At 39.1% G+C, this 13,558-nt stretch overlaps 2 protein-coding genes across 2 annotated transcripts in view; both read right to left on the bottom strand.

The window, feature by feature from the left end:
• Nucleotides 1–13,558, bottom strand: part of LOC115574089 (NACHT, LRR and PYD domains-containing protein 14-like) — a 915,401-nt gene that overhangs the window by 396,874 nt on the left and 504,969 nt on the right. The gene's annotated exons all lie outside the window — the stretch shown is intronic.
• LOC115574114 (interferon-induced protein 44-like) lies at nt 4,325–8,605 on the bottom strand. Its single transcript, XM_030405364.1, has 7 exons — nt 8,579–8,605; nt 8,426–8,459; nt 8,046–8,241; nt 6,902–7,048; nt 6,234–6,405; nt 5,835–5,935; nt 4,325–5,669 (listed from the first exon to the last, which is right to left on the bottom strand). Exons 1-7 carry the CDS (start codon nt 8,601–8,603, stop codon nt 5,475–5,477), a joined length of 870 nt encoding a protein of 289 aa, XP_030261224.1. The 5' UTR covers nt 8,604–8,605; the 3' UTR covers nt 4,325–5,474.

Genomic DNA, 13,558 nt, shown 5'->3' with positions numbered 1-13,558 from the left:
CAAGTTAGAGACACCATCTCTGACTACATTGCCCACACCGAACCAGGAGATGTCTATTAACACCTGAGCATTACACCTAAACAGACTGTGGGCTCGCCATACCGCTGGACAACAGGTCAAAATAAATAACAAGCTCTGTGTGTGTGTTAAAGGTTAACTGAATTTGGCCCTCATGCCAATTGATTAGAGATGTTCAAGCATACACATTTTCATGGAGGGACTGAGAGACAATCCGGTCAACTTTAGGGGGCAAGGAGCGACCCCAGCAGCGTGAGATGATTTGCAGAAATTGAGCAAGGACCAACTCCTCTTTCACCTATCAGATTGATTGAGCCCCAGTCCACCAAAGTGACCAATTAGAAGAAGTAGGTAGGTGCACACAGGCAGAGAAAGTTAGGTGGTTACTTGCAGATTTCCTAGATCGAAGGTTCGAGAGGATTTCTGGCAGAGCAGACGGCAAAGCCTTAGGCAGAACTGTGCCAGGATTTGAGAACACTGGGTGAGGCCACACAGGTTCAGATGCAGGCTTGAGATCTGTTTTAATAAAGATTGCTCTATTATTCCAACCAGCCTCGCCTCCGCAGACTCTTTTTATCACCAAATTACATGCCGACACCTTTGATGAAGACAGCCCAGAAACAACAATTCCATTATCAGCAGGATTATATAACCAGATCAAAAGATACTTTCTGTGGTGGGACAAAGGTCAGTATCTAGCATCATAATGACAGCACAAACCCTCAGACATGAGATTGTAAATGTAAATGATAAACTCTATCCTTAAAATATAATCACGATTGACTTTGACTAAGGAGGAAACTGATGAACCGGGACCGACTGACATTCTATCAATATTTCATATCATATCAACAATAAAATACAGAAAAACTAACAATCTGTACAATTAACCAAATAGTGAACATTAACGTTTGTTTCAAAATGAGATTTTTTTTTGATTATTTTCTGTGAATAATGCATCAGAAATTAATTTTCCTGTTTGAGTTTACTTAAAGGCAAAAGTGTACAATGCTTCATGAAAGATTTCTGCTCTAAGTTCAGTTAAACACCTACCAGAGTGTTTTTTTGATGAGCTGAATTGAATTAAGCTATCAGGGATCATTATTATGATAAATAATATGATTTAATGTACAATAGATCACCTTGGGAGCACCAACCGTACAGAAGGGAAATTATTCTATAATTTAGTCTCATAAAAAGGCGGTAAGGTCCATCTGTAACTCTGATTGATAATCAACTTAATACCTACAACCAATATTCCCATAACAGCTAGTTATGGTGGAAGGATTTTAGAGTCCTTGACAGAGTCAATGTTGGCAACATTCACGCTTGTACAATATAAGATAATGGATGGAGTGGATCAACACTTGTTTCGTTAGCCCTTTTCACACAGAGACGCCGCATCATCACAGCAGCGCTGTTTTTTCAAATTCTAAACCAAGCAGCTCCGGCGTAAAGACGAACCAGTGTGTAATTCATATAGCACGCCAGCACTGTGGATGCAAAAGAGGTGTGGCGGTGCACGTCATGATGATATGTGTGTGTTTTTTTAAACGTGTTTCCCCGGTGTCCTCCTGTTAATCTAAACATCATATGGATGCTGTTACAATGTGTTGTGATTTAGATCCTGACCCACCAAACGTCCTGTAGAGTGTCACAGTTAAGTTTTTCGCTTTAAATTACATAATTACATAATTGCCATCAGTAAACTGGACGCTGTCTGACTCTGTAACTCGCAGGGAGGGAGTCTGTTTTCTGGGAGAAAGTTCACTGAAGTCTTGGTCTGGAAAGTTGATTCCAGCTGAATGTACCCTGATACTGATGATGTCACTCATCAAACTGGTGGAAAGAAATGGTCCTTCAGCTGTAATGATGTGGTCCAGCCTGTGGGAGGCGCTGTGAACATGTGATGAGCAGAAAAGTCCTCGACTGAGGCTGAGGAGGTGGAGCTCCACAGACTGAAGTGAAATGAACCTTTAACAAGGTGAGGTTAATGTTTTTAATGACCCGAGTGAACAGAACCTGCCACAGAGGCAGACTCACCTTTTATAGATGTTTTTAAAGTAATTTGTCACAACATTTAATCATTCAAAAATAAATGTATCAGAGTTTTTTGTGATAGAAACACAAACTCAGTCAAAAAACAAGCAATTATATCATCAGGTGCTACAAGGCCTCAAATATCTGAATGGACTGAATATGAACGGTTGTTTGACCCAGTTTCTGAACCTTAGTTCTTCACAGGGACGATGCAGTTCATGGGACTTTTACGTCACTTTGCCCTGCTGCAGGAGGTTTGTTGTAGAACTGAGTCAGAGGTGAAATTTGATTCAGGGCTGAATTGTGAAACAAGTTAACAGAAAAAGTATTGTCACTCTTAAAAATAAATGTAATTAAAGGTGAATAAGAATCTACAACCATGCCTTCAGTTCTGTGGGCTGTATTTAGGTTTCAACAGTGCCACGTTAGCTTGTTAGCATATCAACATTTGCTACTTAGCAGTAAACACAGTTGATTTATTATAAAGTATTGGGTGATCATCTGAGGAGAACATGAACATCTGAACAGATCTATCCAGTGATGACGTTTTACTCAATCCTACAAATTTGAGCCTCATATTGACGATAGAAAGTGAGAGGACGGCGTTTCAGCTTAATTCATCAAACACTTGTTGACACATCTATTTGTAATTTTCTTTAAAATGTGAAAACAGGTTTTGATGGATTAAATTCGTCACGACATGGTTCAGGTCACCTGTCTCACCAAACTCCCTTCTCTCATGTCACATTCCATCTCGCTATACACATCAATGCGGTGTGACTGGTGTGATCCCGTCGCAAGATTGTCTCTGGTTTAAAGGTTATTATGATTCTAACAGCTGATAACAAACGGTTATACACTGTCAACGCAGAATAGATTTAGAAGTTTATTGAGCAGGGACAGGGGCTTTTTTAATCAAAGTTAAGGAAGCAGCTACACAAACACGGAGGACCACAGGTGTCATAAAATGTTTGTTGTAAAGGTGAGTTCATGGTTGGCTGATATTCTTCATACCTCTTTGGTTAATCTGCCATGAAGGATCTTATCCATCAATGCCCGTCTGCACATTCCACCATTTAGCATTCACCTTTCAGTTGACAAAACCGGATTTTCCAGCTGCACCCAGCAGATGAAGAAGAATTCTGATCTGCTCACCTTCAGTCTGTTCTGCAGAGCGCTGTGTGTCTCTGCTCAGGAAGGCAAATACACATCATAGTAGAATTTTACTATAATACATGAGAATTACTCAGGTTGTCAGGATGTGAGACACAGAGCACAGAGACCTTAAATAAAATAATACTTATCTCAAGCATTATCTGTGATCACAATTTTATTTTAAACAGAAACTATTGGCAGTAAGATTAAATGTTATGTAACCTCAGTACACCTGGGTCCACACCTCTAAATATATTGTGCTTCAACATTTTTGGTGGTTTTCATGTTTTGAATGATGTGCTTCTTTTAAACTACACTTTAAATAACTGAACAACACATCTTCATGTGATCTACAAATCACAAAGATCATGAAGCAAAAACTGCTTTTCATCACCTCAATATCTGCAGGTTCTACCACATTACAGAGGCTGCTGCTACAGTACAGGTGATGTGGAAAAAACAAGCATGAAACTTGCTACAGCTTCACAGTGTCAGGCCCTGAACATTTTCAGATATGGACCCATCAGATCAATGCATCATGGCGGCCATTTTTAATTGCATCACAACTGAATTGTGTATTTTACTCCATATCTCTTGAACCAAACATGATAAAATGAAAGAGGTGATATCTCCCCAGATGATTTGAAGGATTACAATGACACCAAAAACTACATCATAAACTTTTTATCTGTCAACCTCAGGTAGATTAAGAAGTGACTAGGTGGAGTAACGTAGCTGATAACTTGTAGAGCGTGTGGAGAGAAGTTTAACCTGGTAGTCCTTTATTGACAAAAGTCTCTCTCTCTATTTATATATATGATATAAATATTTACACACACACACACACACACAGTAGGAGACACCTCCCTCACTTCTTAAATAAAGATACACATTGTCTCGTCTCACAGTACTGACTGTGTAACATCCATTCTTATTGCTGGAGGTTATGTATCATAGTTTGCAGATGGCGTTAGAAGACATGTTATCAGTGTTGGTCTGCTGTGTAAGTGCAGTGCAGCTTCTGGACAAAACAAACCAAACAAGTCTCAGTAGAAAATTGAAGAATGAAGATGAATATAAATCTGGAAAAATCATCACAGACACAAACAAATGTCACTTAACATGTTCACCTGTGTAACACAAGTCTTACATTTCTTTAATATAGATTTATATGGTTCCAGCATTGAGGCTACATGGTATTAAATTGGGTTAATTATCATAATACAAGACTATATGAATTTATGGCTGCTGCCTGAAACATCTGGTATCTATGAACACATTTAGATCCATGTTAACAATTAATAGAAAGTTCTGTGGCTTTCAACAATGACAAACAAAACAATCTTCTTTCATTTCCTCTTCCTCTTCAACAACTCCTGCCTTACGTTTAAGTTAAGTTTCATGAATATTCTGCAGTTTTTCTGTTGGGGAACTCTTCTCCATAGGCAGTGAAATATCTCAGGGCGCTCAGGGTCAGAGTCTATATCACTGTTCAGATCAGAACTGAACTGTGAAACAAGTTAAAAGAAAAAGTATATAGATTTGGAGATGTGAAATGTGAAAACAGTTTTTTTTTTTATAAAATCTGTCACGACATGGTTCAGTTCACCTGTCTCATGTCACATGTTCCATCGCACTATACACAGCAATGTGGTGTGACTGGTGTCACCAGATTGTCATTGGCTTAAAGGTTACTATGATTTGAACAGCTGATAATAAACGATTATACACTGTTGACACAGAATAAAGGAGAGTTCATGGTTGGCTAACATTCTTCATACCTGTTTGGTCAATCTGTCATGAAAGAAGCGCAGCAACATAATTGAAGTTCCTGAACTGCAGTTTTGCTTTCAGTTCTGTGAGCTGTGTTAAGGCACAACTTTGCATTTAACTAAAAGCTAAAAAATATAGAGTTGCTTGTTAGTATATCACCATTTTCTGCTTAGCACTAAACACAGGTGATTTAGTACTGGGGGATCATCCTGAGGAGAACATGAACATCTGCACAGATCCATCCAGTAAAGACATTTTACTCAAAACTATACATTTAAACCACAGCAAACTCTCCTAAAGAAGCAGATTAAGAGTTCCTGATTGTTTAACTTTCCTGCAATTCTGTTCCATATTTTATATCACAGTTAAACTAAAGCACATACAAACAGATAAACATGGATAAGAGTAATGAAGTCATGCACAAGACTGTGTTAGAGATGCTGCAGGTTAATGTTGCAGATTATTATTTGACATAATTTATGCATTGATTAAGCCCATGTTCCTGAACATTCAGACTGAGTCTTCTTGAAGTTGACGTGGTCTCCTCCAGTGGTGATGATGTGTTTCAGGGCGCTCAGGATCAGTGAGTCGATGTCGCTGTTGATGTCGATTTCTTCATGGTAGTTCTTCACAGGGAAGATGCTCGTCATGGGGATCCCCACTTCTGCACTGAACTGCTCCATCTGGTCAAAATAAAACATGTCTTTGTTAATAAATTACAGCTCAGAATTTTTTGTGTTCACTCATCTGATCAGTCATCAGACATTAAAAACATTTGGACCGTGTGACTCATTTTCAGCTGTGACTCCATCTCTTTGCAATTTCATGAAATAAAAAATAAAACATACCTTTTCCTTCATGTACTTGACCTTGTAGACATTCTGTAAATTGTCTGTGATTTCAGGACAGATTTCATCAATTTTGGTGACAATAGCCACTTGAGGAATATCTGTAGGAGAACAGGAAACTGTAGCTGACATCAATTCAAAAGGAGCCGGAGAACAAAGTCTAGAACACAAAGCTGGCAGAGTGATGGGACCACACTCGAAACACACCAGAGGGAGTGATCACTGATCAACGAGGCAGGAAGTAACACAAAACACGAAGCATTGATCCTTCAAATTAAAACAGGAAACAGACCATCAGTACAACGCATTGACTAATTTGGGCACCACATTGGGGGGATTTTATCAAGCAGTGTGATCTGTGACGTCTGTAGACAAAAACCAACAGACGTCTGTTCTCACCCAGAGCACTGGCTTCCATCCTGATGTCCCGAATCTTCTGCACAGTTTTGTCATCCATCTGAGAAACTGTGCTTGCAGGAATGACACAGACCAGAACGTGCACTTTGTCATTGTCAGCTGGAGAACTGTTATAGAATGGATCTTTCTCTGACATCTTCGATTCAGGATTGAACTGAAAAATACAATTTAAAATAAAGCTGAATGAAAGCTGCATTATGTATGAATAAAGACATCAAAATAACCACATTAATGTTGATAATCATGTCATGGTAATTCTAAGGCAGTATCTTTGTCAACTGGACTTGTTTCAGTTTGATGGAGATGTTTCATCTCTCATCCAAGAGGTTTCTTCAGTTCTAACAAACTGGAGGGGAGCTGCAGGCTTTTAAACTCTTTGTGGGAGTGTTCTTACAGAGACATTAAGGACACATGTGAACACTGAGCTTCAGAGTCATTAGGGCCAATTGTGGGTCGTTGACCCAGCTAGCCTCTGGTGGGTTGTTAGGGCTAATTTAGCATAGGTGTGAATGGTTGTTCAGCTGTCTGTGGAGAGAACTCAGTACAACATTGTAGTTGGGTGATAAGTGATGTTGTAGGCCACCTCCTCTGTTCAAAGACACTTACAATCACATGAACCATTTTTGTGTAAAAACATTGTGCAAATGTACCCTGTAACCGTCCATCACACGTCCCTTTAGAGCCAGGTTGATGTCATCCACATGGACACCTTTGATTGGCTCCAGGCCCATGATGTCATTGAAGACAAACGGGTAGAAGGACTGTGGGTCTTCTTTTGGGATCTTGTAGGTTGTGTACTGTAAAGATCATATGAATAACAGATAAACAGACAAACACTACAGAGCTGGTTCACAGTAAACCTTATCACATTTATTCTCTCTTTCCAGCAGATTTGGATTAATTAATTCAGTTTAGTTGCTCTAATTCTATAGATTTGAAGTCTTTGAATGATGAAGCATGAACTGCTTGTCTTTGCCACACTGAGTCTTCTGTTGTCCAGTGGCACATTGTGTCAGCTAATTCAAGTTCGTCCTGTTCTAACTGATCATAGAAAAGTATAAAAACTGTTGATTAACAGACGAACAAAGCAATAAAATTGTCCTTCTTTTGCCCATCTGAATCTTTTCTTTTTACTGGCCAGTCTCAGATGTGACTTTTTCTTTGCTACTCTGCCGAGAAGGCCAGCATTCTGCAGTCTCCTCTTTAATAAACATCCTGCCTGAAGGAGAAAATGTCAGAACAGCCTCTGAACATTTGTTATGACTTTAGTTACTGAGAAGTAGAAGTTTAGTTGCCTAACCTTGAAAAGATCTTAACTACAAGATTTGCAGAAGAGCTGCTGTGTGTGTGTGTATTTGTTGATCAATCATCCATTATGATCAGTTTATCAAAAAAGAGGTTGTTAGAGCTCTGCAGCAGTCCAAGTTTTCAGTCCACTGCAACCATAAATAGTTGATATGCAGAAGCTGTCTTGAGTTTTACAAACATTGCATCATGCATTATTATTATGTTTTATTGGTGGATTGTTCTGCTCAAAAGGATTTTATATAAACATTATTTTACAGGGACTTCATGCTGCTGTCTTTCTGGAACCCTGAGTTTGTTATTACACATTACTGAGGTCTACTTTCCACTGCAAAGACAAAACCTTTTTGTACTATCTGGTCAAATGTAGTTTAATAATAAAAGTGATAGTGATGATAACAATAAACACCATTTTATTTTTAAGCCATAACGTGACAAAAATAAATTAGGATGTTATATTAAACCAAAACAATCACAAGTTCTTCATACCTTTTTGGTGAAACTGCTGCCAGAGGTGTTATCCGCTAAAACCTGTGTGTATATTCTGCCATGTAGGACACTCTGGACAGAGTTGATGAAACTGGACTTTCCAGCTCCAACTGGTCCATGAAGAAGAATCCTGATCTGCTGACCTTCAACATGAGGTTTGAAGTTCTTCACAAACTGCAGAGCGCTCTGTTTGTCCCTGCTCAGAGAAGGAAACATTACATTACGGTTCAAGCTAAAATGGCTGAGTTTCTATTTTCTGTTTGATGCCCAGATGCTAGGCATTCTGGGACGCTCTACTCGATGAACAAGGAAACAAGTAAAATTGCATTGTAAAAGTTTTATGTTTAAAAATATCCCATAGAAACTGCAGACACACTCACCCCCAGTTTATTTCCCTCCATGGTTTAGGAAAAACTGCCAAATACATGAGACATGTTCAGAAAACACAATGGTGTAAAAACATACAGTCATCATGAAAAGGAGTGAAACTACAGTTTGTTTTTGTAACTTGCGTGGAGGAAGTTTGGACGCACATGATTTGGACTGTCCTTCTCCCATGGCTGAAGAATAAAACAGTAAAAGTCTTTGTTAGAAAAGAAGTAAAGTTACAGACACAATGTGTAAAATATGTCCACCTGTCAAAGTTTGTTTCAAACACACAGGGGGCAGCATATCACCAGAGTCACTTGTTTACAATCTACCCAAATTCTCCCTACTTGTTTCCCCTCCTCCGTGACCTCCACTGGCTTCCTGTTGCGGCCTACATCCAATTCAAGACAATGGTGCTGACCTTCAAGGCCGTCAACAGAACTGCACCCGTCTACCTCCAAACACTGTTCAGACTACATGCCCCAGCGAAAGCACTTCCCTCATCTACATCAGCTGGCCAGCTGCTACCCCCATCGCTGAGAGCAAACAAAGCCTGCTCAGAGAAGTCTGTTTTGGCACCTCAGTGGTCTAACGAACTCCCGACCAATGTCAGGACAGCAGAGTTACTCTCCATCTTCTGCAAAAGACTCAAGACTCATTGTTCAGACTTCACCTTGACCCCACATAGCATGACTCCCTCCCAAAAGCGTCTGCTAAATGCCCTAAATGTAAATGTAAATGTAGCTGGTTACTGCTGCTGAATGCTCTCTTAGGTATAGGTACCTATGGCTTTAGAGCTGCTGTTATCGTGTTAGCTCAGTTAGTTGAGCAGCTGGTGACCATACTAGCTGACTAGATTCTACCGGGAGTCAGCACTGGGGACTGAAGGAGTCTTTCTTCCAGTGAGGACGTGTGGACATCAAACTGGGACTGAACTCAGCCTCTGAGAGTGACGGAGGTCAGTGTGAAGACAGGGGACACTACAGATGTGATTTATCATGGCTCTGCCCAGAACTATGATTCGGCCCAGCAGAGGACAGAGTGAGAGTCGGACATCATCAGTGTGTAGAGCGAGAATATTTTCACATGTTCCTGTGAACTGAGGATTTATTTGGACCAAACCAGAGGAGACTGTGGAGACAATCAACACTGTTCTGGTGACTTTGATTCAGTTTGTGTCCTTATGACTTTCATTTCCTCAGAATCCCAAGTTTAAAAGTGTTTTTCTTAAGAAAAATGCATTTTTGAGTCTCATTTCCAAATCCTCAAATACTGACACTTTGTGACGGTGGCTTTGATCCCAAAGTACAGTTTTTGACGAGTTGGGAATCAACTTTTCTTTACATACAGTGACAAAAGTCTGAATTTTGACTGTTTCTCAGAATTCTTCCAACTGTTTTCTCTCCGAATTCTGAGTTTAAAGTCAGAACTCTGACGTCTCTCAAACAAACATTAGTTGAATGAAGTGTGTTTTTCGATGAGTTAACGATGCGAATTAACTCGTCTTAGTTCAGTAAAAGAGAGAAACTTGAATTCAGACGGTGTACGGTTGTATTTCTCTGTTAAGTAAGGAAATTATGTGGGGGGGGCGGGCGGAGGGTGCTGGTGCACCTGCCCCTTTGCCCCTTGATGTCCAAAGTGCCCTTTTGTCAAAGTGATTTTTAAAAAAAAAAAATTTTTAGTGTGTGTGTGTGTGTGTGTGTGTGAAAGTCCGTCTGTGTGGCCCAAAATAATAATAAATAAAACAAATAATGATAATTTAGATCTACCTTCGTCGGTCACATGACCCACAACGTGCCCTCACTCTGCCGTCACTGCCCAGACGTGCCCTGCTGCTAATCGCTAAACTGCTGGAGGGCCACTGCTGGTCTCGCGAGACCGAAGAAGACCCGAGGGAGTAAACAACTGGTCCGGTGAGTAGGTTTTGCAGCGGTATTCGTTTGTGCATGGTGTATTCTTGCAAGATGACTGACGAAGTGAAGTGAGCAATGAGCATCGTCTGTGTCGTCCAACTCTGCACACACACACCTCTCACAAGTTATAGCCGCTAACCACACACAGCGTGCTGTGGGGGAAAAGTATGTCAGGCTTTTTATTTTTGTTTCTGTATGTTTCTCTTGTCATGGTCAAAGTGCATTAGTAGTACGGAAGCGCATTGCATTCACTGGATAAAAAAAAAATCAGACACCTTATCTCGTAATTACGAGAAAAGATAGTAATTATGATTACTAAAAAAGTAATTATGAGATCAGGATCTCGTAATTACGAGATCATACTTTTACAGTAAATACTCCCGGTAATAAACTGAAGGTATCACGAAGGTATCCGGATTTCAAAGTAAAGGACGACATGAGAAAAAACAACAACAACAAAACATTGTTTCCATAAGTAGTTCAAGATTTATAAACTGCTGGATTTAGCACTTCCTAGACTACTTGCATGCATAATATGAAGTACTTTTACTGTGTACTTTTCGAGTAATCCTGTGTCAAAATCCTTAACAGAGAAAAAGAATAAGGACATTTCGCCCAACTTTTATGTGTTATTAAAAAATGTATTTTCTATTAGTAGACCAAGATTCATATACTGCTGAACTAAGTACTCCCTATACTTGTGTAACTATAGTACTTCATGTACTTCTACTGTGTACTATTTAAGTAATCCTCTGTCAAAATCCTTATCCTCGTATGCTTCATGGGTCTGACTGAGACTGCAGTCTGACCCACACAGTCACCACCAGCCACTCATCAGAGCGGCTTCAGTACGATTACCGTAAATGTTATTCACAATCAACGATGCACATTTCCTTATCTCATAATTACGAGATCTTTTCTCATAATTACGAGATCCTGATCTCGTAATTACGAGATCTTTTCTCATAATTACGAGATCTTTTCTCGTAATTACGAGATAAGGCGACTATTTTTTTTTTTTTATCAAGTGAATGCAATGCGCTTCCGTACATTAGAGAGATATCGTGTTATTTTACTGTCAAGCTGATGTTTCTAGAGGCAATGAGCCATAGACTATGTTATTTCACTAAAACTATGCAATATGCATATTCACATACTTTTGGACTATTACAGTATAAATACAACAATAATAGAAGAATTTGAATTTGGATTTTCTCAACCTCTCATTTAAACGTATCAGTACTTGTTTGTTTATAACATCTACACACAAATTAAATATAATATGCATACAAATTATATAACTTGTAGAACCTTGCTGTCTATTCAAACTCGATATTCAAACTGAATACAAGCACAAAAATATTTAAAAACATGATTTCTATATCATTTAATAATTTTTTACTTGTTTTGACACAAACATGACTTCAACGTGAAATGTTTCATCCTGTATTTAACAGACATGTATTCATATTGTATAACTAGCTGTAACTGTAACTGAAAGTGGCACATTAGAAGTGGGAGAACGAGAATAGAGGAGGGATGGGTGTGTCTGTCTGTGCTTGTCTGTGTCTCTCTGTGTTTTTTACACGTCACAGTGGCATTTTTCTTTGTTGCAGTTGTAACTGTAACTTCCTGTTGCTGTGTTTGCATCTTGTCATAATCACATAACACTTGTTTAATCAGCTACTATCTCTCCCATGCTCTTTTTAGTGTCTACACTCTCAGATCAATACAGCCCACCTCCAGCAATATCAGCAGCAGCAGCCTCCTCACCAACCCCCTCAACAGAACTTGTTCAATGTACCCCATCAGGTAAAACAGAGACTAATTTAGCACTGGTCTCTAACAGATATAATGAGGTGTGGACAAGTATGTGGTATGTTGTGATTCCATGTTACATTCTTTATGAATATGTGTTGCTACCATTCAACCGGTTATATTGCAAGGTATGTTTCTGTACGGTGTTTAAAATTCGGGCTCTATGTGCCCCCTTTTAACTTTGAGCACCTGCCCCTCCAAAGGTCTCTGCATGGCCCTGGTAGGTCCACAATGTATGTGGCCATATTTTACACATTGAACCTTTATTAAATAAGAGTTCAACACAACATTACATTGTGGGCTCTGAGTGGCAGCAGCCACAGGTAACCAAATGACTCAACATCCTGCAAGAACTTAAGAGTATTTATTTCAGTCAAAACTTGCTTTGGTAGAATTTAGGAAAGAACACACATTTAAAAAAAATCTTGGTAGTTATACAAAAGTGAAAGACTTTCTGATAGGTAGATTATAAAAGTACGAGACAAACGCTGCCAATTTACCATTATTTACTGTGATGTCTATGATGCTGAGGGAATTTTTCCTTTTTCTAAAACCCGGACTTTAAATACATGAAACTAAATAAAAACAAACATACAATTTAAACATTATATAAAGCTTCTTCAAATGCTACTGACTTTAGTTTTTAATGATCATATTTTATTTATTCTTTTCTGCATTAATCGTTATACTGGTACAAACACAAAGGAAATGCAGTCTTTACAGAAGAACACTATTATATATTTAATTATGGAAGTTACAGAAACTTCTTACCTGTGTTGTTGATGTTGCTGTTGTACAGGAACAAAGTGAAAGTAAGACCAGGCTACGTGACTTATTGAGTCATCAGTAATGTCAGTACCAGAGGAAGCTCCTCCTCCGACACTGAGAGGCAGGAGGGAGAGAAATATATATCCTCGCCCACATCCAGCACGATGGGCTTGACAGAGGTGAACACGTAGGACCAGAAACCAGCGACTAAAACTAACTGTTAAGGTGCTATTTGTAAGAAAAGTAGATTTTTGAGTCTCATTCCCAACTCCTCAAATACCGACACATAGGGATGATGGTCGACCCCTCCTACAATCCCTGTGCGTCAATATTTGAGGGAATGAAACTCAAAAATCAACTCTTCCTATGAATAGAACCTTTAATATTAGCTGGAAAAAATTATCTGCTGGTAATGTTGCCTCTTATATCAGTATTGAATTGACATTTCTGGTGATACTTTCCAAATTCCATCTTTCGTTCTTGATAAAGTGAAAATATGTAATAATGTGCAAATTGCAAGCTGCTTTCAAACTCATCACTAAGAGAGTGCAGATCTATTAGCATTAGCCAACACAACAATTTGGAAGAGCGTCAGGCTTTGAAGCCAGTTTTCATAATGGCCAAACCGTACAATTACTATGTCAC

Source organism: Sparus aurata, chromosome 22 (assembly GCF_900880675.1).
Source record: "Sparus aurata chromosome 22, fSpaAur1.1, whole genome shotgun sequence".
NCBI classification, from domain to species: Eukaryota; Metazoa; Chordata; class Actinopteri; order Spariformes; family Sparidae; genus Sparus; species Sparus aurata.
Note: the sequence above shows the minus strand (reverse complement) of the source record. Positions and strands in the feature narration are given on the sequence as shown.

Excerpts from the sequence above, each read along its gene's own strand:
- LOC115574114 (XM_030405364.1), bottom strand. The coding sequence starts at position 8,603 with ATGGGAGAAGGACAGTCCAAATCAT. Across the intron at positions 8,460-8,578 it reads AGAAGGACAGTCCAAATCAT|TTTTTCCTAAACCATGGAGG; the intron begins GTGCGTCCAAAC and ends TGTATTTGGCAG. Across the intron at positions 5,670-5,834 it reads TCAAGTACATGAAGGAAAAG|ATGGAGCAGTTCAGTGCAGA; the intron begins GTATGTTTTATT and ends TATTTTGACCAG.